Source organism: Martes martes (assembly GCF_963455335.1).
Source record: "Martes martes genome assembly, chromosome: 8".
NCBI classification, from domain to species: Eukaryota; Metazoa; Chordata; class Mammalia; order Carnivora; family Mustelidae; genus Martes; species Martes martes.
The window spans coordinates 108109367-108136124 of record NC_137895.1 but is presented as its reverse complement, the minus strand read 5'-3'; the positions used below and the strand labels follow the sequence as shown (position 1 = coordinate 108136124).

The 26758-nt window shown below is 42.6% G+C and overlaps 1 protein-coding gene across 1 annotated transcript in view; it reads left to right on the top strand.

Annotated features, from left to right (window-relative positions):
• MICAL3 (microtubule associated monooxygenase, calponin and LIM domain containing 3) overlaps nucleotides 1–26758 on the top strand; it is a 195512-nt gene that overhangs the window by 75283 nt on the left and 93471 nt on the right. The window contains exons 2-16 of the mRNA XM_080812092.1: nucleotides 6468–6808; nucleotides 8296–8503; nucleotides 10431–10547; nucleotides 10954–11055; nucleotides 11641–11796; nucleotides 12839–12939; nucleotides 16447–16704; nucleotides 17021–17136; nucleotides 18114–18240; nucleotides 19234–19330; nucleotides 21500–21647; nucleotides 23683–23879; nucleotides 25662–25774; nucleotides 25864–25926; nucleotides 26415–26588. Coding sequence (XP_080668218.1) covers nucleotides 6545–6808; nucleotides 8296–8503; nucleotides 10431–10547; nucleotides 10954–11055; nucleotides 11641–11796; nucleotides 12839–12939; nucleotides 16447–16704; nucleotides 17021–17136; nucleotides 18114–18240; nucleotides 19234–19330; nucleotides 21500–21647; nucleotides 23683–23879; nucleotides 25662–25774; nucleotides 25864–25926; nucleotides 26415–26588 — 2241 coding nt within the window. The 5' untranslated portion in view covers nucleotides 6468–6544. The remainder of the gene's footprint in view (nucleotides 1–6467; nucleotides 6809–8295; nucleotides 8504–10430; nucleotides 10548–10953; nucleotides 11056–11640; nucleotides 11797–12838; nucleotides 12940–16446; nucleotides 16705–17020; nucleotides 17137–18113; nucleotides 18241–19233; nucleotides 19331–21499; nucleotides 21648–23682; nucleotides 23880–25661; nucleotides 25775–25863; nucleotides 25927–26414; nucleotides 26589–26758) is intronic.

Genomic DNA, 26758 nt, shown 5'->3' with positions numbered 1-26758 from the left:
AACTTTATAGGCAAAATACTGAATAAATACTGGTTTTTAGAGCAAGAGACTATAAAAAATGGGCAGGAAAATATGAGAAAGAACTTTCAGAAATGAGATCTAAAAATGTTGAAATTAAAAACTGAACAGCTGATTAGAGAAAATGAATAAATCTAAACATCAAGGGATTATCTAGAATACAGTATATTGAACAAGGGGAAAACCTTTTTTTTTATTCAAGTAGAATTAACATACAATGTTACATTAGTTTTAGGTATACAGTATAATTCAGCAGTTCTATACATTTCTCAGTGTTCATCAAGATAAGTGTACTCTTAATTTTCTTTATCTGTTTCACCCACACACCTCCCCTGTAGCAACCACTAGTTTGTTCTCTGTATTTGAGTCTTTTTTTTTTTTTTTTGGTCTTTTTTGTTTGTTCATTTGTTTTGTTTCTTAAATTCCGCATATGAGTGAAAACATATGGTATTTGTCTTTCTCTGACTTATTTCACTTAGCATTATACCCTCTAGAACCATCCATCTTGTTGCAAATGACAAGATTTAATTATTTTTTATGGTTGAGTTATACTTCCTAGTATATATCTCTCACATCTTCTTGATCCAGTCATCTATGGATGGATACTTGGGTTGCTTCCATATCTTGAAAAGTGCTACATTCTTGCTAGTGTCTTTTAGGACATCACTCCCTGTCCAGGCTTACCTTTGCATTTTTAGATACTTTTTTTGGTAGCAAGGTAGAAGTCTCTGTAACATGTATCCAGTTCTCCACCTTCCCCAGCCATGCAGGCCAAGGCCAGTGCTTTTCCCCAGGACTGGTCCTTCCAGTGTGGAGCTTCTGGGCTCCCATACTGAATCCCTTGAGGAGATTCTGTTCCCCTCATCAGCTCCAAAGAAACTGTGTTTCCACTACAGGTCAGGCTATAGCTACAAAGACCTGGTCCCTACCCTAAGGAAGCTCTTAGTGGAGGAGGGAGCCATTTAAATAATGACTTTGTGAACTGAGAGTTGCAGGTGAGTAATACAGTATGACTAAAGAGCAGATCTAGGGTTTGAGGAAGGGCATGGTGGGGGAGGGTAGGGTGGAGACTGGTTTCATGTGTCCTCAGCATCTTGCTGAGTGTCAGTTTGATGCTAAATAGGGGGGGAAGTCAGAAACAAGCTGAGGATGGACTAGTGCAGAAACAAGAATGCAGGAGAAAGACTGCTTTCCCAATTGTATTTTGGGCTTGCTTCCTAGGTACCTGCAGAACCTTAGATAAGTCTGTGAGAGAGAAGCCATTGGTGCCCGAGATGGGAAGTAGTAGGAGGCGACAAGGAGTCTCATTCCCAGACCGTCTGGTTCAGTCAGCTCATTGCCTCCTGAGGCGAGGGCCTCAGTGTTCCCATCCACAGATGATAGTAGCCTGAGTGGCCTTTGTTGCAGAAAGACTGATGAAGAGCTCAAGGCACTTGGAAAATTTGGTCTTTGTTTCTGAGACAAAACACACAGGAATCTCTATAACCTGAAGTGCAGTTTTCATCTAAGTTTCCTCCTAATCACATTCCAAAACCGGCCTTCCTGTAGATCTACTTACTGCTAAGATCCTTTCAGACAAGTCACAGCTCTGACTGAATGGGTTAGAGAAAGAAGAATTTCTTAGATTCCTTAATAAGATTCAGAGATTTACACATCTGCTGGTATATTGATGCTGCATTGGCTAGGGAGAAAATTAAACTTGACTCTGGTTTCATACTCTTTATTTTTTTTTTTAGAGAGGGAGAGGGAGATTCCTAAGCGGTCTCCACACGGGGTATGGAGCCTGACGCGGGGTCCAGTCTCACAACCCTGAGATCGTGACCTGAGCCAAAACCAAGAGTCGGACACTTAACTGACTGAGCCACCCAAGCATCCCTGGTTTCATACTCTTAAAGTATAATTCCTACTTTCTTGTTTTGTTTCTCTTTCCCTTTCCTATTTTTTAAGGATTTTATTTATTTATTTGAGCAAGAGAGAGAGAGAATGAGTGGGAGATGGGGAGGGGCAGAGGGTGAGGGAGAAGGAGACTCCCCGCTGAGCAGGGAGTCTGAAGCAGAACTCAATCCCAGGACCTTGGGGTCATGACGGGAGCCAAAGGCAGCCGCATAACCAACTGAGCCACCCAGGGTGCCCCTCCCTTTTCTTTTTTTCTTTCTTTCTTTCTTTTTTTTTTTTTAAGATTTTATTTATTTATTTGACAGAGATCACAAGTAGGCAGAGAGGCAGGAAGGGGGGTGGAGAAGCAGGCTCCCTGCTGAGCAGAGGGTGTGGGGCTCAATCCCAGGACCCTGAGATCATGACCTGAGCCAAAGGCAGAGGCTTAACCCAACTGAGCCACCCAGGCGCCCGTTCCCTTTTCTATCTTTAAACATAGTTCTCCCCTCCTACAAATAATCATCCACCTACTCTAAGTTAGAGATTGAGTGTTCTGATAACCGGCCGTGAGTCAGTGACAGCTTTTTACTCTTGTTGTAAATAGAAACATAAATTCTGTTCCTGCATGTACTTCATAGGCTGCCTCTCCAGCATTTTCCTCCACAGCCAAGGAATGTGCAAGGCTTCTGAGTCAGCAGTCAGCTGCCACGGGACAAAACATGTAGGATATTGTCCACTGGCAGAAATTGCACCAGTGCCCTGGAAACCTGGCATCATCTCCTCTTCCTCTTCCCTCCTCAGACTCCTCACTTCCTATTTCCCTTCCTTCTACACCTTGGCTTTTCAGTCCCCAGGATTTCTGGCCCCCTCCGGCCAGGTTTCCTGGGGTCTTTAGGTTCCTGTAATTGCAAATACGGAATTTTCCCAGGATACTAGGATGTTTGGCACACAGGGATAGTCCAGGAGAGGCCGGGAGAAGCAGGATCTGAGTTGACCTTCAGGAATGAGGGTGACAACAGGAATGGCCCTTTTGCAGTTCTCCCCAGCTGCTCTCAGAATGAATCAGAATGCCAGATTCCCCTTGCTAAATGACACAGTCCCAGTCCAGCAGAGGTACAGAGTAATGCTGTAGCACTTGGGAATATCTTCCTGCTGTGGTCATTTGGCTTGCAAAGTAGGAAAAGTGAGGCAACCCAGGGGAATTAATCTTGTGTACTCTTACCTTTGGTGCTTGTCGCATTGTTCCAGGAACCAACTTACCTCTATTTATCTGTTGTCATTAGTGACCTGCAGGTCGAAATCCCTTAGACTGTGCATTTAATACTTGACTGCTGCTTGTGAGCAGACTGTCTGCAGCTGTCTGGGAGCTGTGGCTGAAACCCGAAAGTCAACAGAAGGATTGGGGGCCAGTTATTAATGAAGGTGTTCATCTGGGGTCGGGGTTGATTTGGAAACTCTCTGTGGTGGTTAGTAGCTCTGTGGAAGTGAATATTTCAAACAGAGTGGGCAACAGCCTACCAAGGAGGTATTAGTGTACAAAGCAGAATTTTTCTTTGAAAATAAATGCCCAAGACACTTTGGGGAGTTGTAAGCTTAAGACAGGCATTATGACAGAGGAAAGGCTTTTATAAATAATGTTGCAGGATTTTCAAAAAGATTTTATTTATTTGAGTGGGAGAGAAAGTGCGCCTGCATGCATGCAAGCAAGGGGGTGGGGGCAGTGGGAGAGGAAGAGAATCTCCAGCAGACTCTACACTCAACATGGAGCCAAACTCGGGACTTGATCTCAGGACCCTGGGATCATGACCCAAGCCAAAACCAAGAGACAGATACTTAACCAACTGAGCCACCCAGGTGCCCCAAAGTTGCAGGATTTTTAATGTGTTGGTTTCAGCAAGAACATCCTGGTACTGAGTGCTCCAAATGCTGGCAAGGAGTGGAAGGTGACTGACTGCTTTTTAGGAACAAAAAGAAATCATTTTCTTCTTTGACAAGAGGCAGAGTGATCAGACCAGGTGTTTTCAAAGCTTTCCAAACATTCTGACTCTGGTGGAGTCAGAGTCGACTATGAATAGAGGTCGGGCATGCAGGGTCAGGATTGCAAAATGCTGTCTGTTTGCCAAAACTGCAAATAAAGCCACAGAAATCTACACAAGGAAGGCAAGAGGCAGTCACTCTGGGACCTTTGTTTCCAGTCATCAGTTGTTACCTGTTACCCTTCTGCATTTGGAGAGACACGTCTTTTTTCTGCTCTTACAAGACCTCTTTTTACGATGTACCATTTCTAAGATAAGCCTTGACATGTAAGAAAAAGAATGGGCTCTTTTTAGGAATTTTAAAATACTTCTCTTGCCGCATATTGTTTCCTAGAATAAACTTTTATTTAGGAGGAACTGGAGGTTAGTTCTGGTTAATTCCGTTTCTTGACAAGCTGTGTTTTGTAGCAGTGTAGTTTTTCTATCTAGCGCCAGGAGAGGTTGTTGAGTAAGTATATATCTGGGATGAGAAGCCAAGTCGGTGTGTTCCGGGTGAAGAGTGCCGGGTCTGCTGACGTAAAGGGAGAATGTCCATTCTCAGTGGATAGCTATTGCTTTCTCCCGCGAAGCTTAAGACAGGTCTCCTGTTGATGTGGTTTAGCCTTATAATATCATGGTAAGGAGTAGAGAGACGAAGGATGTTACTTCTTCACAAAGGGGGATTCTGTTGCACAGACGCTTACCCAACGTAAGAGCTTCTGGACAGAACGTGGTCTCATCCATGTCCAGAGCTTGGTGCCTTCTTCTGATGGTTGATTTCTTTAGCACATACAGTTTGATAGTTCCCAGTACTCTTGGGTTGCTTCTCTAAAAACTGAGTGAGTCACTTCTTACCTCTGTACCCCTCCTGACCACAGAGGATCAACACCCCCCCTTCCTCTGTCTCCCCCCATCTCCAAGAGTAAGTCTTCTTTAAAGCAAAGTTTCAGTGCAGTCCTGTTTGTCACACTAGGTTAGCAAGTGTGACACTAGTGTGACACACTAGTATGCCTATGATGGAGCTAGTTCAGGCTAGAACACCAGGAGTGAGCGCTGTGACTGTGAGGATTTTCTTAGTACTAAAGTCAGAGAACTTCAAAATTGGAAGAGGAGTTTAGGGACCATCCAGTGTAATCCCCTCGTCTTACACCAGGGAAAATCGAGACCTGGTAAGGCAAGTAACTTGCCCAAGGTCATGCAAACAATATCTGGCACAGGGGGCTCTGAGCTATATTAGTGCTCATCTACTTTCTCTCACCCGCTTCTCTGTTCTTACTGTGCCTTAGTTTTTGCTCTTGGCCTTTTGCCTCCCACTTTCCAGTAGGAGTTCTAAGTTGTGATGATACATGAATGAAACGTGGTACAAAAATGATGAAACAGACTCAAGGGAGTGAGGGCATTAAAGGAGCATGTAAAGTGCCTTCTCCCATCTTAAAGCTTCTGTCCAGCAAACATAGGGTGGTGGATGTGTAGGTGTTTTTGATAAGTGGAAAGTGTGGACATTATCATTACTTTCAGATACGTTTGTGGGCAAAATGAAATGGCTGTAAAGTCTTCCCACCCTGCTATGTACCACACGCAGGGGCAGGACTTTTTCAGTCCTTTAAAACCCTACTGACTTGGCAGCTTCTGAACTTTGCTTCTTAGACTGATGTGACACTGCCCTTTGCTTCTCCTCAGATCTCTCTCCACTGTGCCTCACAACCTTGTTAGAGAGCTCATCTTTCTCTACCAATTCTTTACAGGTTGACGAGTCCCAGATCTCACCCAGGGCCCATGGCTCTCTCTTCCCATGGGCTCTCCTTGTGTAATTGTACCACTTTTGAAGATGCAACTACCATCTGTATGCTAATGACTCCTGAATCTGGGCCTAGGTTCCCGGCTACTCCCCTGAGCTTCAAATATATACCTGACTGCCTAGCAAGTACCTCTCTTAAGGCAGCTCAGACGTAATAAGCCAAAAGGGAACTCACTACTCTCCCCTCACAAATGAGTTCTTCTATTTTTAATTCATTGGCCTGGTGTCATTATTTACTCAGTGGCCTAAGCTGGAAACCCAGAAATCATCCTTGAGTCTTTCATCTGTAAAAGTCACTTACTCACAAGCCTTCCTACTTTATTTCTTTTCCTACCTTCCACACTTCTTCCCTGCCTGGCTGACACTGACTTATCGTGAAAGACTCAGCTGTCACCTTTCAGAGGTTCATCTTCAACGAGGACCCACTACAATTAGGTGCTCATCATCTTCGTTCCCAAATCCCTTACACCTCTCTCTCTCTAATGACACTTAGAGAAGTACGTTTAACATTCTATTTATGAGTCTGTCTCACCCACTAAGCTGTAAGACCCTTGAAAGCAAACATTGTCTTATTCATCTTTCTATCCCTAGTGTCACAGATAGTGCCTGGAATACAGAAGATATAGGATATACATTTGTTGAATAAATGACTGTGATACTTCAGAACTTCATCTGAGAAGGAGTTACGTCTCCTAAAAAATGTTTATAGGTAGAAATTTGGATTTGCTAACCATTCCTTTTTCTTTCTTTATTTTTATTAGATTAATGTGACAGAATCAAGTGGATCAACAGCCACCCCACTGCCCCCTTTGTTGGGGGTTGCTGAGAGTGGGGAAGCATGGAGGACAGTAAGAACGAGACGATGAATCGCGCTCACGTCCTCTTTGACCGGTTTGTGCAGGCCACCACCTGCAAGGGGACCCTCAAGGCCTTCCAAGAGCTCTGTGACCACCTAGAACTGAAGCCTAAGGACTACCGCTCCTTTTATCACAAGCTCAAGTCCAAGCTTAACTACTGGAAAGCCAAAGCACTGTGGGCAAAGTTGGACAAGCGGGGCAGCCACAAAGACTACAAAAAGGGAAAAGCGTGCACTAACACCAAGGTAAGGGTTTGGTTTCTCCCGGGCCTTGGGGTCACTGATTTAAGGAATTAGCCACAAAAGAAAAGATTGTGAGGACAAGTAGGCCAAAGACAGGGATTGAGTAGAGGTAGACCGGGTGAGAACTAGACAGTCTAGCAGAGACTTAGTACAGAAAGTCAGACTCTGTGAGTCCATTACTTATGTTCAGTTGACTGTTCCATGTCCCAGACCCTGTTCTTATTTCATGTATTCACATGGAACAGAGTTTTAGCTATTTAAGTACAACCCTGAAGTCAAATGATATAGGAACTTTCTACCCCCCCCCCCCCCCCGAGCTCTGTTTTGAATTTCACACTGTTAGGAGGATGCAGGTTGCTTAGCTTCTTTGCTATGCCATGCCATGTTAGCATCCGGTCTGAACATGGCTTCATGGTGCCTGGCATGTCATCTTTATAAAAGTCGTCATTCCATACTCAGTGACTAATAAGGTCTAGATAGTATTTGCTAACTTGGGGATCTGCCACAATCTTCAGACCTCTTTTCATCCGTATTCCAAAGGTTTGTTTTGATAAACAAGGGCTTTGTGAGCCAAAATATTTCTTTTGCTTTCTTCACGATCTAGGGAAATAGAGTTTTCATGAAATAGGTGAGGTATTCAGTCACCTGTGCAGGGGATAGGAACAGGGAAGTGAGAAGGGACAGTCTATTTCCTGCTTTCCTCCTTATGTGAAAACACCTTCTGTGAGAAGTTTGGAAAAAACTAGCAGAGAAACGAAATTGCAAATGACTTCATGACTTTAATTTGCCCTGTGTGGAGACCTAGAGATCCTTCCACTGTGGGTTTGCCTCTGGCAGATACTCATCAGCAAAATTCAAGAAATTCAGAGAGATTATGACTGAGTGCGGTGTTTTATTAAGAATAATACAAATTAGTTAAGTGTGCATTCGCACCTTGAATATGGGTTTTTAACATCATTTAACATCATTTCCCTGGACTTTCAGTCCTAAGATGGTGATTTTAGAACTCTTTTTAAGCACATAAAACTTGGGCTCTTGAAAGTTGCCTTCTGGGAATCCTTGAGTGGTAGATTCATTTCAGGACTCTGAACTATGTATTTAATAATCTGTGTCTCCTTGGACAGAAATCTGCTTGACTTAGAAACCTTTCAGAAGGTCCTCTCCTGTTAATAAAAGGTGACATTTTCGAGTCATTTGTTGAAACGATGACCACTTCAGTATATTGCAGACCTACGAGGTGAACCCGTGCTGGATTTATGTGAAGCACTAACAGTTAACAGTCTCCTCTGTCCGTAACAATCACCAGCTTTCCTCTCAAGCCACTGCAGATGCTCTCCTGTGACCCAGACAGGTCTGAAGATTTCTTAGGAGAATAGCTTTACTTGTGGAGGCTTTAGGGAATGATGGTTATCAGATCATGAAATTGTTACAGAAATGTGAGCTTTCCTAAGACGTGCTACCTTTGCCCTGAAAGCAGATGTGTTTTTCAGTGTCTCATCATTGGAGCTGGGCCCTGTGGTCTCCGTACAGCCATTGACTTATCCTTATTGGGAGCTAAGGTGGTTGTTATTGAGAAACGAGATGCCTTCTCCCGCAACAATGTCTTGCATCTCTGGCCATTCACTATACATGATCTGCGAGGTCTGGGTGCCAAGAAGTTCTATGGCAAGTTCTGTGCTGGAGCTATCGACCATATCAGTAAGTAAAACCAATCCTCCTGCAGGATCCCACGCCTGCCCCCTACCCACTTGTTCAATAGAAAGAGATAGATTATTTGAGGAATTCATACTCAATAGCCCAATTTGTTTTGGTATCATTAACGTCCGATGTGCTTGAGGTCAAAATACCTGTGATGCGGTGGTTTATAACCTAGGACTCTTACCTGCAAGTGTTATCTCCTATGACATGAATTTAACTTAAGGATTTCTAAAGTTAGGTCTTGAGCGCTTCCTGAGCACTTGCAGTGGGTGGGATGGGCGTTGGGCCAGCCTAGGAAACACTACCAGTTTGAGCCTTGACCCTCTGGTGATTCTTAGGCCAGTGGAAAAAGCACAAAGCATGAGGCTCTCTCTAATGTGATATGATAGATACGCTACTAATGGAAGGACAAAATGCTGTGGGGTCAGTACTGGGGAAACCACAGTTTTAGAAGCATCCTCCTAGTTTAGTCACCAATGGCAAATCAGTAACGAGATTCATTTGGTTAGGTGATTCTTGTGAGGTCTACAGCATGGTTAACTCTGGCTGTAGTTTTGTCATCTCCAAGCTCAGCTTGGGCCTATGCTTCTCTGAGATCCTATAGAGTAGATACCTGTCAGTGCGGACAGTGGTTTTTCTCTCCATGACTGTCAAGTGGCGTATCTGAAAGGTGATTCAAAATAGACAATGTCTACATTATGAAGTTCTGAGTCTTGTTTATTGATCATTGTTAATGATTCCAGGAGATTCTTATCAAGGAACTATTGTTCTGAGTTCCTCCAGATGTGTCCTGCAAATACATCAAACTGTCGGACTGTTTGCTCTTCGTAGTGGTTGTGCCAGTTCACCAAACACTGGCCGGCAGCTGCCACAGTCCATTGGCAGAGGAAGCACTCTGCCCATCTGTTGGGCTATAATATGTAAAGCATCTTGGAATCCAGTTGTCTGCAAATATTAAGTGTGTGCTAGAAGGGGATTTAACGAGCCTTTAGGAGTGTGACTCAGAAGGTGGTGGTTGTGATCAGCTGGGGGAAAAAACCAAGATGACTTAGGTGAGGACCTGCACGCACCACATTAGTCAGAGGCTGCAGGTGAGATTGGTCTTAAGAGAGGACCAAGGTCATTTGATTTGTCTGGATTTGTCTGCCTTATGTGGAATTTGTTTCGGAGCTGAGAGAGTCCTACATTAGGGACTACATTTTTATCTCAGTAGGCCTGGGGCTGCTACCGTGTCTGACACTTGGTGGTCACTCATTAGACACAGGATAAATAAATCTCACTGTGACAAGAAGCAAGATTTTCACTCATTTTGAGCCTCAGTTTCTGTGCCTGTAAACCAGTGGTGGGAGAGGGAATAGTAAAAGACTAAGGTTGGATGAAGGTTTCCCCTTCTCACTTTATAAGAGTATGTGAGATCAGGATGAAAGGGAGATGCTGTGGGAATCTCAGGAATTAGTGCAGCCCTTTTGTATCAAACTGGAAAATCCACCGCAGGGCGCACACCTTTTGCCTTCTATGGTAAATCCTTTGTCCTGTCAGGATTGTGGATTCTGCTAGATGACTGTGGCTCTGATGGAATCAGGGGAAGATGGAAAAGAAGGTCTCCTGTTGGCCACAATCTGTGTTGTCTCAGAGCTTTTGGTTGTTTTGAACACCCAGCCCAAAAGGTGGGAATGGCCTTGCATGTCTTTTTAGAACATCTCTTGCACTGAATTGTATTTGCCCTTAAAAAAAAAAAGAAAGAAAAAAAAAAAAAAAGAAAGAAAGAAGCTACAGACTGTGGCTTGGAAAATGTCTCCAGCTACAGGAGGCTTTGAGAATCTGGATAAACTGTGTTGGTGGGCGGGTAAGAACCCAAGCAGTAATTGCTGACTAGTACTCTTTTTTTTAGTGTGCCCTCACTGGTATCATCTTTTTGTTCCTGCAGGTATCCGTCAGCTTCAACTAATACTTTTGAAAGTAGCCCTGATCCTCGGCATTGAGATCCACGTCAATGTGGAATTCCAAGGTCTTGTACAGCCTCCTGAGGACCAAGAAAATGAGCGTGAGTTAGGTTGAACAAATGAAGGAAGGATAAAAGGGCATGGAGTGTGTGAGAAAAAGATGAGCTCAGTGGAGAAAAGTATAAGAATCTGTGGGTTGTTTTCAGAACTAGTTAAAGAGTTTTCTTCAGTTGTACATCCTATCTCTTTCAAGGGACTTTTGGCTTAATGAGGAGGCTTTTGACATAGTATTAGATGTTGCAAGCACTTGTATTCATTATAACAAATCATGTCATGGGGAACATTCTTTTGTGAGCCTTCTCCAAGGCTTTTTTCCCTGTGTTTTGTATTCCATGCTTTTACTCCTAGTGTTTTCAGTTTGGGGTTTTGTGCCGTTTGTATCTAGAGATGTCTTAGGTGTATGAATATCGTCCGGGTAATGACCTTCATTTTGACTTTGGTCCACAGGGATAGGTTGGCGGGCACTGGTCCACCCCAAAACCCATCCTGTGTCAGAATATGAATTTGAAGTGATCATCGGAGGAGATGGCCGTAGGAACACCTTGGAAGGTATTGGTCAATGCTGCTTTGCCTGGTTCATAGCAGAGTGAAGGGTGACCTCTCCTCAACCCTGCGGGGAGAGTTTGTATCATCAAAGAATCCACATTCCTTAGTATCTGCTTATGTGTGCTATCTATTCTAACTGAATGATAGGCCCAGCCTTGCACTAGCCAACTGGTATTTGGGTTCACTTCTTACAGGGCACTTTTGTTAGGGCACTAAGAGGTAATTAATTGGTTGACACTGCAGGATTATATCTATGTTTAGTAAACTGGTGGCTTCCTTTCCTTTCTTCCTTTCTTTCTTTCTTTCTCTCTTTCTTTCAGTGGAATCCATTGCACTGAGTAGTATTCTGGTCAGTTAGATTTCACATTGTTAGTGTGTGGGAGACTTTGACTTCCTTTCTGAAATTCATATATTTTTTGGCATGTAAACACCTTATTTTCAGATAGAGAAGAATTGCCCTAAAATTTTCCCATTGATTCCCATCCCGCATGTTTCCCGATGTCTTCATCAACACCTGTTCCTGTTTGAAGTGATCTTCCTTCTTCTCTAGAGAGCCTTGGTCTCCTCTGAAAATTTCTTTCCTTCCAGGATTTCGCCGGAAGGAATTTCGTGGCAAGCTGGCCATTGCCATTACAGCAAATTTTATTAACCGAAATACAACAGCAGAAGCCAAAGTGGAAGAGATCAGTGGAGTGGCTTTTATATTCAACCAAAAATTTTTCCAGGAACTGAGGGAAGCCACAGGTTGGTGCAGATGCCTCCAAAGCATAGAAATTTAATATAAATTTAATATTTAATATAAGAAATTTAAATAACTACTTGTGATTTTTCTCAGAGGGTTTGGTAGAGTGGGTGGTCATGGCGTTATTGCTGTTTGCCCCACTGCTCGCTCTTTCTCTAGTGCTTTCCTTACCACTGTCTCCTCCTCTAGCGTTCTTTATCCTCTTTACAGTGACAGGGCTGCTCTGGGCTTAGTTTCTATTTATTTGTTTGTTTTTGAGGGGCCGTTCTGCCTTTTACCAACTCTTCTCCAACCCTTTCCACTATGCTGTGGCTCTAAGTGATGGTGCTCGATGCAGTAAGCTACTGATGGGTAGTTCTCTGGTTCTCTAGAACCTGACTTTAGATACTGAGTATACAGTCTCCTGGTGTTCCAGTTTGGGCATGAAGTAAACCACATGCTAGATAGGAATGAGATTATTATATGATAACTTTTGAATAAATTAACTGATTTTGCTGCTGCAAAAGTGCATCAGATTTCATTTCTCTGTTTTCTCGAACATGATTGCTTTCCATTATATCTGTTTTTTAGATTATTGAATTATTATTGAATTAAAATATTATTGAATTAAAAACATCAGTAGTTCACACTCTGCTTCCAGACATCTAGTTATCTGTCCTGTTAAGAGCAGAGGTGATTCTCCCAGTTGCTTTGATGACTATCAAGACGATTAACTTGAGAACTAACCCTGACCTCTTACTGGAAGTTGACCTTTCTTTTTCTTCCAGTCCTTCTATTTCTGCTTACTATTGATCATGGTTTTTAGGATAACTTAGGGTATCAAGTGAATTACAGAGCAGTGCAGGTATGAACATATCTCCCCCTCTTCTCATGAACTGAATATGCAGGAAGTAAGAATCTGGGTTCAGACATCTTTTTATTTTCACTTTCTCTGCCTAGAGTGTTACAGCCTGGTCTCTGTGGACACATGTAAACATTCTGGCTGCCCTAACGTACCTTCATTTCAGCAAGCCCACATGTGACAGATTTGCTTTCTGGTTGCAGGTATCGACTTGGAGAATATTGTCTACTACAAAGATGACACACACTATTTTGTTATGACAGCCAAAAAGCAGAGTTTACTAGACAAAGGGGTGATACTGCATGTGAGTAATGGATTTCTTTCAAATCTCTTTTTATGTTGTACTAGGTAATGTGACCGCTAAGAGAAAGAATTTTATTGTCTGATGAGTTTTTCCTGCAAGGGAAGGAAAATGAGCACCCAATTCATCTCCTGGAAACATGTACTCCTCTAATGTTTTTTAGTTTAACTTCTAAGAAATCTTTTGTTATGGAGAATATCAGATGTAAACAAAAGTAGAGAGAATCATATAGTGAACCCCCCTCCCACCAACCATGCCCACTATTCTCGCTTTAACAATTGTCAACACATGGCCAGTATTATTTCAGTAGTACCTCACCCCACTCCCCACTCCTGCCATTGGATTATTCTAAAGCAAATCTCAGATCTCTCAAATCTCAGATCTCAAATCTCAGATCTCAGATCTCAAAGCAAATCTCAAACCTCACCCCACTCCCCACTCCTGCCATTGGATTATTCTAAAGCAAATCCAAAATTAAACTTGGATACCCAGTTTAATTTTAGGTGATTTGGTGTGTCATTATAACTAATTCTGCATATGACTGGATTAGTAGTTGGTTGATAGGTCGTCTTTTGGAACAGGGTGGTAGGGAGAAGGGAGTTTGACCTGGAAGTCTGAGAACGGTTCTGGTTTTACTGCAGATATGTCTCAGAAGTTTAGGGAACACTGGCTGGATCAAGGTATATTTAGACCTCTTCGTGACCTAACAATGATGAGAGGTCTGCTTCAGCCTTTTTTCCAGGTGGATAATTGTATGATATTCCCTGAGATGATGAACAGAATATGAAATCAGAGAACCACAGGATAGGTGGTTCTTTAGGGAGAGTCTCTTAAGTCTTATATGGTGCTCAGTCTGAATCAGAATTACTATTCCCATGTGATGAGTTGGAAAGAAGAGGCACCAGATGTGCTGATTCAGGCCTCTACAGGTCTTACCACAGACTCCTGGCTGAAGTTCAGGGTGCCTTTGTCTCTGCAGCACTGAGTTATACTGTTACCATATTTGAGAGCAGCGTTGGGGGCAAGTCAGTGATGGGGCCAAGCCAGTGAGCACGTGCCTGCTGCACAGCCTCTTCCCAGTCACAGACCTCATTATCTGTTTCTCAGCCTTGAGCTCCTTTATGTACATGAGGAGAAACAGGACAGAGCAGTTCATGCAGCCCATTCTGCCAAAAGCATAAAGCAAGAAGGACTTGGTTTGATGCTTTATCAGTAAGAAATAGCCAGTAAACCTGGGGATAGGCTGTGGACTAAATTAAGACAAACCTACCCTCTTAGGCAGAATAGTGGTTATTAGTTGAAATTACTGTTTTATTGTGCTTCACAGTTAGTGCTTTTATTTATTTATTTATTTTACAAAATTGAGGGTTTGTGGCATCCTTGCGCTGAACAAGGGTATTGGTGCAATTTTTCCAAAAGCACTTGCTCATTTCATGTTTCTGTGTTATATTTTGGTAATTCTTGACAGTACTTCAGACATTTTCATTATTATATTTGTTATGGTGATCTGTGATCAGAGATTATAACTTGCTGAAAACTCCAATAATGGTTAGCATTTTTTAGCAATAAAGTATTTTTTAGTTAAGGTAGGTTCATTGTTTTTTTAGACATAATGCTATTGCACACTTAATAGATTACAGCATAGTATAAATATAACTTACATATACTGAGAAACCAAAAAAATTCATTTGACTGCAAGTTGTGACATTCACTTTATTGTGACATTCACATTGTGGTGGTCTGGAACTGAACTTGCAGTATCTCGAAGGCATACCTATATATAGGAACAGTCTAGAATGCCCAGACCTGATATACTTTTGCTTTTTGCTTATTCTTCTAGAAGGCAGGGGCCATTTTTCTATGTGTGCTGCTAATACTAAACCGGTTGTAGTCACTTACTCGATGTTGAACAAACATGGTTTCAAGGACCAACTTGAGTATTTGTGCTTTGACTGTTAACATCTTAGAGTGGTAGCTGGAAGTACCACCAGGGACACTTGGAAACAAACCATAGGCCCCACTTTAGGAGAATAGAGTTCTGGCTCAGTTAGCCAGGAATCTCCAAAACAAAAAAGGAATTTTTCAGTCCTTTATGTGGAAAGACCTTTTTCCTCTCATCATTGTTTTTCTTTGTTGGTGGGTTTCTGTGGAGCCTTTCAGAATCTTATTTTGAAAACCTCTGTTCCATTTTCAATGTATTTCTTTTTACCCCCTGGCTGCTGTTGCTCCCACCTCACATCTTTTTGGCACTAGAGCTTTCAGGTGCTTCCTTTGGGTTTGATGAATTACACAGTGCTGAGTATTTCATATGTTCCCATTTGCCAGAAGCTATTTGCTACCCAGAAGATAACGATCACCAATATAACATAAATTATAAAATACGTTTTCAGTTTAGAAAGTACCATCACATAAATTATTTTATTTGGTATTCAAAACAACTCCATGGGGGTGCCTGGGTGGCTCAGTGGGTTAAAGCCTCTGCTTTCAGCTCAGGTCATGATCCCAGGGTCCTGGGATCGAGCCCCGCATCGGGCTCTCTCTCTGCTCAGCAGGGAGCCTGCTTCCTCCTCTCTCTCTGCCTGCCTCTCTGCCTACTTGTGATCTCTGTCTGTCAAATAAATAAATAAAATCTTTAAAAAAAAAAAATAAAAAAAAAAAAAACCAAAACAAAACAACTCCATGAGTTGGATTAGGCAAGATTAAAGAAGTATGACATGCTCCAAGTAAATGGAAACACCAGGCGGCAAACCTGTGCTCTTTTAGAAACAGCCTCCCCCATGGGGCACCCAGGTGGCTCAGTTGGTTGAGCATCTGACTCTTGATTTTGGCTCAGATCATGATCTTAGGGTTGTGGAGTCATCGGGTTCCATGCTCAGCAGGGAGTCTGCTTGGGATTCTGTCTCTCTCCCTCTTTCCCTCCCCATCCCCGCCGTGCTCTCTATCTCTCTCAAATAAATAAATAAAATAAATAAGTAAATATATAAATATAAATAAGTAAATATTTATTTTATTTATTTATCTGAGAGAGATAGAGAGCACGGCGGGGATAGGGAGGGAAAGAGGGAGAGAGACAGAATCCCAAGCATATAAAGCAATAAATAAGTAAATATTTATTTTATTTATTTATTTTTTTAAAAGAAGGACCACCTGGGTGGCTAAGGCAGTTAAGCATCTACCTTTAGCTCAGCTCAGGTCATGATCCCAAGGTCCTAGCCTACCCAGTGGGGAGCCTGCTTCTCCTCCTCCCTCTGCACCTGCCCCTTCCTGTGCTATCTCTCTGCTTTCTCTCTCTCAAATAAATAAATAATCTTTTTAAAAAAACAAACAAATAAAAAATTTTTCAAAAGAAACAGGCTTCCGTTTTCTCTTTAATTTGTGTAGAAAACTTGTTTTGGAATATGAAATCACTTTAGGGAGAAGGGAAAGGCTGTGAAACTAGCTTACATCTGACATGTGTAGTGTGGCTCTAGCGGGGCTTTTCCTTCGACCCTCTTCTCTCTCTGGAGACAGGACTACGCTGACACAGAGCTCTTGCTTTCCCGGGAGAATGTGGACCAAGAGGCTCTGCTGAACTATGCCAGGGAGGCGGCTGACTTCTCCACTCAGCAGCAGCTGCCATCTCTGGATTTTGCCATCAATCACTATGGGCAGCCTGATGTGGCCATGTTTGACTTCACTTGTATGTATGCCTCCGAGAATGCTGCCTTGGTGCGGGAGCAGAATGGACACCAGTTACTAGTGGCCCTGGTTGGGGACAGCCTCCTAGAGGTGAGTGGTAAGGATGGCAGCACTTTATAGTAGAGGCAATAGTAAGGAAGCAGTGATAATGAGGAACAACGGGAGTATCCCAGGTTGCAGAGCGAGTGCCTACAGCATGGTGCGGCAGAGGTAGACTCCCTGCAGAGATACCCCAGGAAGTAAGGAGGTTGCTCACTATGGATGGAAGCTCTGCAGCTTTTGTGATTTGTTCTGCCGGTTTATGAACAGTTGCCAAACAGTACCGTCAACAGCAGACTTTCTCTCTTAGTTTAGTTTCCCTCTATTGAAAAATAATTTAATTCTTTGTTTTCTGTCTCCTTCATAGCCTTTTTGGCCAATGGGGACAGGAATAGCCCGAGGATTTCTAGCTGCTATGGACTCAGCCTGGATGGTACGAAGTTGGTCTCTAGGAACAAGCCCCTTGGAGGTCCTGGCCGAAAGGTAACGGAAAGTAGCCACGTGTCCCTTTCCCGGGAGTGATGAGTGGTTTGCTCCTCAGGCAGAGTACAGGTTTTCTTCCTTCTCTCTCTCGCTTTCTTAATTAAAGATGTTTTTCATATTTAAGAGAAGAAAAGCAAGATAATGATTAATAAAGTCATAGATATGTAAAGACTATCTAATTTAAGTGCTCTTATTTCTTTCCAAATTAAATTTACTACTGACAAATGGTATCTGAATCTTTGTATTCCTTTAAGGAACAGTATCTGATTCCTTTATAGCAGTCACATGAACAAATACGTAAGCATAGTACATTAAATCTTCCCATCCTTAAAGTAGAAAGACTTGCACTAATGAAATCAGTGTGGTAGCAGGGGACATACTAACATAAGAAAAGAAATACGAAGTGACTTTGGATTCAAAAGAAAACCCCGATTGCTTGCAAATATTTCTCAAACTTTGAAATGTCAGATATGTTGAAGCAGATTATTGCATATGAGGTAAGAATCCTAGGATTTGTTTGCTAATAAAGAACAAATGCCTTGACCGGAAAAACTAGAGAAATAAGATTTCCTGGGTGTAGTCGGTGGTTGATAGCATTTTAAGTCTGTTATCTAAGGTACTCTGGGCAAGTTTAGTGGCAAGTTCTTTTTTCATCTGTGGTTTTCTTAAATATTGGCCTACTTGAAAAAACAAAAGAGTAAATTATTTGCCTTTTAAATTAGAATCAGGCTTTTTATCCCAACCCACCACGGTGTCTTGCTCTTGCTGCTGGTCCTCAACCAGTCCAGTGTCTGTGGAATCACTGGAGTGGTGGGAATGGGAGCAAGGGCTGATGTAGGTTTGGAGAAAAATGGTCAATGATGAGGACTTGTCATATCCTTCAGATTATTTGGGATACTGACAGAAAATAGGAATATTATCAAAGGAGAAGGAGATATGTATGGTGCTTGTCACTGCTCTGTTGTATGTTCTTGCAGAGAAAGCATTTATAGGTTGCTGCCTCAGACCACCCCTGAGAATGTGAGTAAAAACTTCAGCCAATACAGCATTGACCCTGTCACCAGATACCCCAACATTAACGTCAACTTCCTCCGCCCGAGCCAGGTAAGAGCCTTCTAATCAGTTATCTACATCTAAGCCCATATTCAGGACGGATCAGGCCTCTGAAACACTGAAATATGTCTGTTAATACCGTATATATACACTTCTTTCATAATCCAAGTAGATGTCTCCCTGGAATGGTATCACTTTCCCTCAATAGATTGAGCAGCTAAGGGAGGGAGTTGTTGAATGACTTGCCAGAAGATCCCATGTGACCAAAATGGTGGATCCAGGACTTTCTCCAGGGCTTTCTCATTCAAGCTGCATGTTGTAGGGGAGAGAGCACTTGCTCACTACTCAGGAAATGGGACTTCTTGCATTATTGCCACCCATCACTTTGATGTGGACGTGTTATCCCGTCTTCTCTGAACCCCAGTTTCTTCATCAATAAAGTGGAGGTGATAGTCCTGCTATTCACGGGACCATTGTGAGGGCAAATGAGATTGTTCACTTGAACAGACTTTGAAAATTAGGACCCTCTGTGCAAGTTAAAGATACTGTTGGTCAGTTCTGTTACACTGCTGAGTCATTTCTCACAATGTCTAAAGCCTTAAGAATTGCATTGAGAATGACATTTGACAAAGCCCTATAATCCCAAAGAACCCAACAGTTTTTAGAAAGCAGTCCGTTCAACATATTTGCCTCTGTACTTGTATAATTTTTTATTCACTTTCTATCTGAAGTTTATGGCTCTAAGCCTTCTGTATACCTCTATTTAAGGGGCCTGTGAGACCTGCTATCAATGGGCAGTATTGATGGTTCAATAGTGACTATCAGGAGGCCCTCCTTGGCTGAGTAGCTAATTTTTAGCACAACTTTTTTACACTAATCTGTATTTGTTTACATGTAACCCCACCACATTCCAGAAAGGATTTAAAGGTCATTGTCATAGCTTTTATCTGAACTTTGCCCAACCTGCTATCTTAGTCTTTCATTTTGCTCTCAGGTGGGAACTTGTTAAGTGGTGTTTGATTTTCCTTCTTAACTTTCTGCCAGGTGCGCCATTTATACGATACTGGGGAAACAAAAGATATTCATCTGGAAATGGAGAACCTGGTGAATTCCCGAACTACCCCAAAGTTGACTCGCAATGGTGAGTTTTGGCAATGACTTATTAAATGCGAGTACCCCATTCAGAAAAGTCTGTACTTATTGAGCTGGTAGTGCACACAGTACTGTATAAGGCCGTGGTTCTCAACTGGGGTGATTTTGGCCCCCGGGGAACATTTGGTAGCATTTGCAGACATTTTAGATTGTCATGACTGGGGGAGGGTGCTAAACCTCCTACAGTGCACAGGTCAGCTCCCCACAACAAAGAATAGCCTAGCCAGAAATGTCAGGAATGTCAGGGCAGAACCCAGAGAAATCAGGTATAAATGCTGTTGAGAGAGAGGAAGTGAGCACACACCCACAACAACTAAGGTTTCTGGGGAAGCCTTTAGGAAAAAGCAGTGGCATTTTAGCTGAGTACTACGACATTGCCAGGATACAGTTATGAGGGATAGAAGCCATTCCATATTTTGTGTTCACTGAAGGGCCCCTGTAGATTTTTTTAAAAGGAGAGCAGCATGAATGTACCTGGTCAGCTACATGGAAGATGGGATGGAGAAGGGAAATGAGAGAGTCAGGGCCACTAGTTAGAAGTACATTGTAGCAGTCAAGCTAACGGTGGTGAAGGCCTGAATCTGATGCTCATGTCGAGGATGGACAAGGGAGTGGAGCGTAGTTAGAAGAACTCTGACTTTGGAGCCAGGTGCAACTGGGTCCCAGTCCAAGCTTTGCCATTTGTGAAATTTGTGGGCCAGAACAGGTTATTTTGCACCTCTGAACTTTGGTTTCCTTGTCTGTTAAATGGGAGTAAGAAATAGCTACTTCCACTGTGGTCACAAATGACAGCCATTTTGTCATTGTCGTTATTCATTATGCAAGTGAGAGTATATTCAAGAGCCAGAATCAATAGGCATCGGCAGTTTGGTTACATGGGTCAAGAGATGGTTGCAGATGGTGCTGCCATCAGTTTGGACAAGGAAGCAGGAGGATAGGAGGTTTGAGTCTGTTTTGAGTTTGACATGTTATTGCAATGTCAGGGTGGATTTCACAACCAACAGGCAGTTGGAAGCATTTTCGTCTTTGTTCACTCGGGTGTTATCTACTTGAAAGCAGGCAGTAAACCTTTGTCACTATCATTTTAGAGCCTGGAATGTTGAAGTTGCCCAGTACATGTTGGGTTGGTGGAAAAACAGATTTAGGAGACATCTGAACAAAGTTAATTCTGAAGTAAATTTCTGATTTATGATGATAACAGCAGGAGTGTTTCTCTGTATAGTTTTAGAATACATTTTCACTGAAAGACTTAAATGAAACAGGGTTTTTATGATATACAGTTTTTATCTTATGTTCCCAAGCCACTAAATGACTTCATACAAGATTAGATATTTCCAGCTGCCAAAGGTAAGAGAGCAGACATCCTTAGACACAAGCAGGAATTCACAGATTCTTCTAAATGCTCCATATCAGAGCTCCTCTGATGCAGTTAAGAAAAATGGACTTTTAGAAAGGCCATTCGTCTTTAAGAAGACACAGCAGTGAACTGGAAAACATCCAGGTGTATGTGTTGATGTGTTCACTTTTTCAAGTTGTGATCATTTATAATATGGAGTGCCAGTCCTGGCCTGGGGGATTGTTCTAGTCCAGGGTCTTTGGCCTTGCCAGCGTAATCCTACAGAGTTTCTTCATTTGCCGAATCACTCTGTACCCTGAAACGTGTAAGAGTGGGCTTTGCGCATTATTGATTTAATGTATTGCTAGAGAGAACAGACTCTTTACTGCTCTACTCCTCCCAATATAATTTGAAGGGAAGGAGCTTCTTCAGCTAGCTGCCAAGCCGCACTTCTAGACCTTCTGTAGGTGGGGGTAACGGGTCAGTAGATGGCGCTCTTCCAGCTAAGTCAGTATCCAAGAGTGCTGCAGGGACGCTGGGCTTCAGGACCAGCAGATCCAGATCATTCCTCTTGTGACTTACCATTCTGTTAGAGGGACTGGTGTTGACATCAGATACTGGGTAAATTTGGTAGTTTCTTATCTACCTAAAATTCCACTATCGTGATACCTATTACATAGGTTTTTACTTTTGAAAAACAGTGACAACTGTTTTGTTCCTGCCTTTAGTAAGTTTTTGAACCGATATGTGTACTACAATAAGGATCCTACATCAATGCTACCAGGTGACCACATTTCTGATGATTTTTTGTTGTTGTTTTAGAGTCTGTAGCTCGTTCAAGCAAACTGCTGGGTTGGTGCCAAAGGCAGACAGATGGCTATGCAGGGGTAAATGTGACAGATCTCACTATGTCTTGGAAAAGTGGACTGGCCTTATGTGCGATCATCCATAGATACCGCCCTGATCTGATGTAAGTTGTGACAAACTTTGTGTTTCATTTTGTATTTGCTCAGGACGTCAGAGTATTTTGCTATCAGGTAGCCAAATTTTGCATTTCTTCCTAGAATGAGATACATAGCAAGATACATTTTTCTAGGAGGCAGTGATTAATTTCAAGTTAGTTATATTTAAAACTTGTGTCAAGCATCGTGTAGTTGAATCCAGCTGAAGTTTTAAAAATGACAGCACTCAGAAGGTCAAAAACTGGTTTTAATACCCACCTGGGCCTATTAACATCACACAAAGGAAAACTCTGTTTATTGGCCCCAGGTTGAACTCTTCATTCTGGCCAGCTATTTCCCAAATGCTGGTGATCATAAGGAAAACCTCACTAGAACATTGGCTGGCTGAAGGCAAATATGTCACTACCAACAAACCCGAAAGCAGTGAATACTTACCCAATTTATCATGGTTCATTGGTATTTTCTGTGTTAAAGAATTGTGCCTTTTGCAAATATACTATGCCCAGGCCCATAAGATTCAGGCCACCTTACCCGCTTATATCAGTGACACCCTCTCTTTTGACCATTCTTTACTCACCTAAATGCAAAATCACTACAATAGGATGACCCCAGGTTAACTGCAGAGACCAGTGCCTTCAGATTTCCCCCATAGGCATTCGTTACCATGGAAGCCAAACAGGAAGATCCAGAAACAGAAGAAAAGACTGTTGAATTATTTTGGCTACCTGTCCTTTTCATAAGGGCCCAAATTTGTGCGTTTGCTTTAATGATTGCTTAAGGAAACCTAAGAAACATAGTTCCTGTTTATATTAGGTTATAAATTAATAATGCCAGAGCTACTAGAAACGGCCTTACATATATGGTTTTGGAATAAGAATTTCTGACTTATTTAGATAAAGCTAAGTGATCTCCAGTGCTCCTGTCCCATAGGTAATGCAGAGGTTGGTAAATGAATGTAGGGGCCCCCCCACCCCCCATCAAGAAAGGACAGGAGAAGAAAAAGGAGTAGTCTGAGAAGGATTGTGATGAATGGCAGAAGACTGGGTGAATCTGTTCTCTTCCAAAGAGAAGGCAGGAAAGAAAAGGAGATAGAGGCAAAAGTAGCTGAAGCGAAGCTAGCAGGTGAGGTGGGGGGGTGGTAGAGGGAGAAGGCTGCCTACAGAAGGTCTAGGGAAGTTCCATGTAACAGAACACAAAGCAGTGGGGGTAGGTGATTTGGCACCGTTTAGACTACAATGACGTCATTCAGGATGAGGCCTTCCTGGTTTGGTAGACTTAATCTATAAAGAAAAAGCATTTAGAAAAATGAAAACCTTGCTACAGAGTCAGTAATAGGTTAACACAAAATAAGGCCTGCCAGTTGATCTGAAATCACCCCTTAAAGAAGAATGGTCTTGGTCTTTACTTCATCAAATGGCAAGAAGTTTGAGACACAGCGGGAAGTGTTTATTAATTTAAGTACTTGGGAAAACTCAGGAAATTTAGCCTCAGAAACATCTTTTGAGGAAGGTTTTGGAATTTCCCTTCATGTAGAAGGCTGAATAAGATTTACCAGAGCTGATTTAGTGCATCAACAGCTCGTCTGGTCCAAATTACACAGCAAGTGATAGTCTTAGGCCTTTAGAAGCAGTCTGATCCAAATAGGATATTCATCATTATTGAGCATTAGTGTAATATGTACAGATCACATACAAGGTATAAGAGGATACATATTAAAGATAGTTCCTATTCTTGGGCTTACCTTTTAGTAAGAAGTTTACATTATTGGGAAATTGAGAGTAGTTCTTCAACTTTTCCCTCCTTTTTTACTTTCTGGGTAGATCTTTAGTCATTTCTTCTCCTTGAGGATGATTTGCATTTTATTGGTGTAAGGGAGGAGACCAAAAGGTGAGAAGAGCAGGTTGGCTCTCAAATTGCAGTAAACCCTGCACCATGGATTTTAGCTGAAAGACGAAGAAAATGATGATGACTCTACTGATACTGTGTTTTCTGGCCTGAAGACAAGCAACCCTTCTTATGTTTTTCTCCTTCTGTTTTTCTTAGAGATTTTGATTCTTTGGATGAGCAAAATGTGGAGAAGAATAACCAGCTGGCCTTTGATATTGCCGAGAAGGAACTGGGCATTTCTCCCATCATGACAGGCAAAGAAATGGCCTCGGTGGGGGAGCCTGACAAGCTTTCTATGGTGATGTACCTGACTCAGTTCTATGAGATGTTCAAGGACTCACTCCCCTCCAGTGGTAAGGGCTGGTGGGCACGGGTATGGAAGGCCTCCATTTTTTCTGTTTTTTCCTGGCTTTTCTTTCTTCCCTTCTAACCACGTCCTTCGTTAGTACCACCAGAAGCAAACCTGCACTTACTCTGTATTATTACTGGTTGGCAGTCTGGGTAATGCCCTGGAACTTTGCTCCATTTTTTTCTTCTCGACTAGTATGTTCTCAGCCATTATTTCTTTTCCCAAATCTTTCTCACTAAGTCTATGAGTTTGCAAAAATCATTCCTTTGCAAAATGTTTTCCTTGACTCTTCTACTTCCTTATACGCTTCCTCTCAGAGCCAGCCTTTTTAAAAAAGTGGTTTGTTCTTAGTAGGACCTCTGCCTCCTAAGGCCTAAACTTCGCAACACTTTGCAACCCAGCTTCTTTTTTTTTTTTTTTTAAGATTTTATTTATTTGACAGATCACAAGTAGGCAGAGAGGCAGGTAGAGAGAGAGGGGGAAGCAGGCTCCCTGCTGAGCAGAGAGCCTGATGCAGGGCTCCATCCCAGGACCCTGGGATCGTGACCTGAGCTGAAGGCAGAGGCTTTAACCCACTGAGCCACCCAGGCACCCTCCGGCTTCTGTTTTAACTGCTCCGCCAAAAACTATTCTTTACAGTCGTGAAGAATCACCAAATCTGCATTCTTTTCTCATTTTGCATCTCTCACTCACTTGGCTTTTCTGCATTATTCAGCACTATGGAATGGTATTCTTTTTCTTGAAATTCTCTCTTCTCATTGGCCTCTGTGGTCCTGTACATGTTTGCTTCATTCTCTTTCTTCTGTAACTGTTCCTTCTCTGGCTTCTCTCTCTTCTCCAACCTTTTAGTGTTTTTCAAAGTCTTTGGCCCTCAGCCTGCTGCCTCAGTCTACCAAAATGCTACCAAAAAAATATTCCTGTTATCATTTATTGTCCCTTGGATTAAGTCAGTATACATAATGCTTTAGAGTGTTGACCGTGGTACCCTACCTGAATTTATTACTTCCCAGTACTTGCACCTGTTTGACCTTAGGCAAGTTACTAAATTTCCCTGTGCCTCAGTTTCGCCATCCATAAACTGGATTTTATGTACATATAACATAAAACTGATGAGCTAAGGAGAGTGTTTGGCAAACAGGCATTTAATATCAGCAGTATATTATTAATTTTGATTACTTTTTAAATTACTGTTGTTACTAATAAAACATTAGAATCCATAGAGTTTGTGGTTCCACAGTGTCTTCTAGCCTGTGTACTCTTACAGATGTCCATAGCTTTTTCTGATCAGATATGCAGTTCTTACAACAGGAATCCACAACTGTCACATCAGGATACCTGTTTAGGGAGAGCCTTCCTGTTATGTGTGCCTGTGTACATGGTTGCCTGCATCATCAAAGCCAATGACCCTGAGCTATGTACCCTTCCTCCCTTTCTCCCTCTACCTTGAAGTTTTTATCACGACAATGAGGCTTTAGCAGTCTGTTGTAACTAACAATCATAGGCAGATTCCAACTTTTGAAAAGCGAAAAGTGGAGGGTTTTGTGACTGAAATGGATTGGAAAAAAGAGTTGGTTCTGTTAACATGGATGGAAAAGAAAGCTCAACATCCAGACCATAATGTGCATTTCTTTATTGAATTTCCCACTGAGTTCCTCTTGCTTTTGTCAGAGCAGATGAACCTTTAAAGTTTTCTGGGGTTCTGTGAGCCACCTGCAAGGAGTGTAGTTCTGGTCAGTACTTTGAAGCCCCCTCCAGGGCTGTGCTCACCATTGCTTCCTGTTCACAGATGCCCTGGACCTGAATGCCGAGGAGAAAGCAGTTCTTATAGCCAGCACCAAATCCCCTATCTCCTTCCTCAGCAAACTTGGGCAGACCATCTCTCGGAAGCGTTCTCCCAAGGTAAATAGAGGAGGTTTTTGACCTGCTACAAACCTACAGGTGAGGTATGGTGACTAGGATAATGCAGTCTCCCTCCTCTCTTGATATAGGATAAAAAGGAAAAGGACTTGGATGGTGCTGGAAAGAGGAGAAAGACCAGTCAATCGGAAGAGGTAAGATTTAGCTGGGATTTGCTAGAATGGTCATACTGAATTGCCCATTGGGGCTGAAATTAATTTCCAAATTGATATTGCTAGATCTTTTCATATTCATTTTTATGAGAATTTCTGTGAGCAGCTGCTTTTTCAGTAGGCTCTTGCCTTTGTACAGTGTTTTGGAGAGCATCTAAGGAAGCATACACACACGTGCGTGCACTAGTGCTTTCCTCTCTCTTCAGAATTTTACATTTTGCCGGGGGCAATGGCTTTCTTGAGATAGGACAACACCAGCCCAAGTCCAGGTACCTCTTTATACTGCCCCATGCACCAAAGTCTTGCTGACTGCCTCTGGAGTTTAGAACCTTGAAGAGAGCTGTTAAACTTAACCTAAAGCAAAAATAGCAGCTGCCATGCCAGGCACTGGCTGCACTCCTTTGAGGGAAGGGCGTCTGTGGGGGGGCTTCTCTAACCAAGGCCAGTTCTTGGGTGTTGGTGTTTGTCAGGAGGATGTGCCCCGTGGTTACAGAGGAGGAAGGCCCACACTGGTGAGCACCCTGACAGACAGGAGGATGGATGTGGCCCTTGGCAATCAGAACAAAGTGAAGTACATGGCGACCCAGTTGTTGGCCAAATTTGAAGAGAATGCACCCCCACAATCCACTGGCATGAGGAGACAGGTAAGCCCCACTTCGTATCTCACCCATCCATGCTTGGTCTGGCCATATAAGAAGGAGGGATCATCTCAGTCAAATGAAGTGGGACAGGGTGTGTCTCAGCCGAGCACTCACACCCTCATGACTGTGTCTGGTTTCCTCCTTGTCTGACTGTGGTCGAGAAAAGCTTTTGA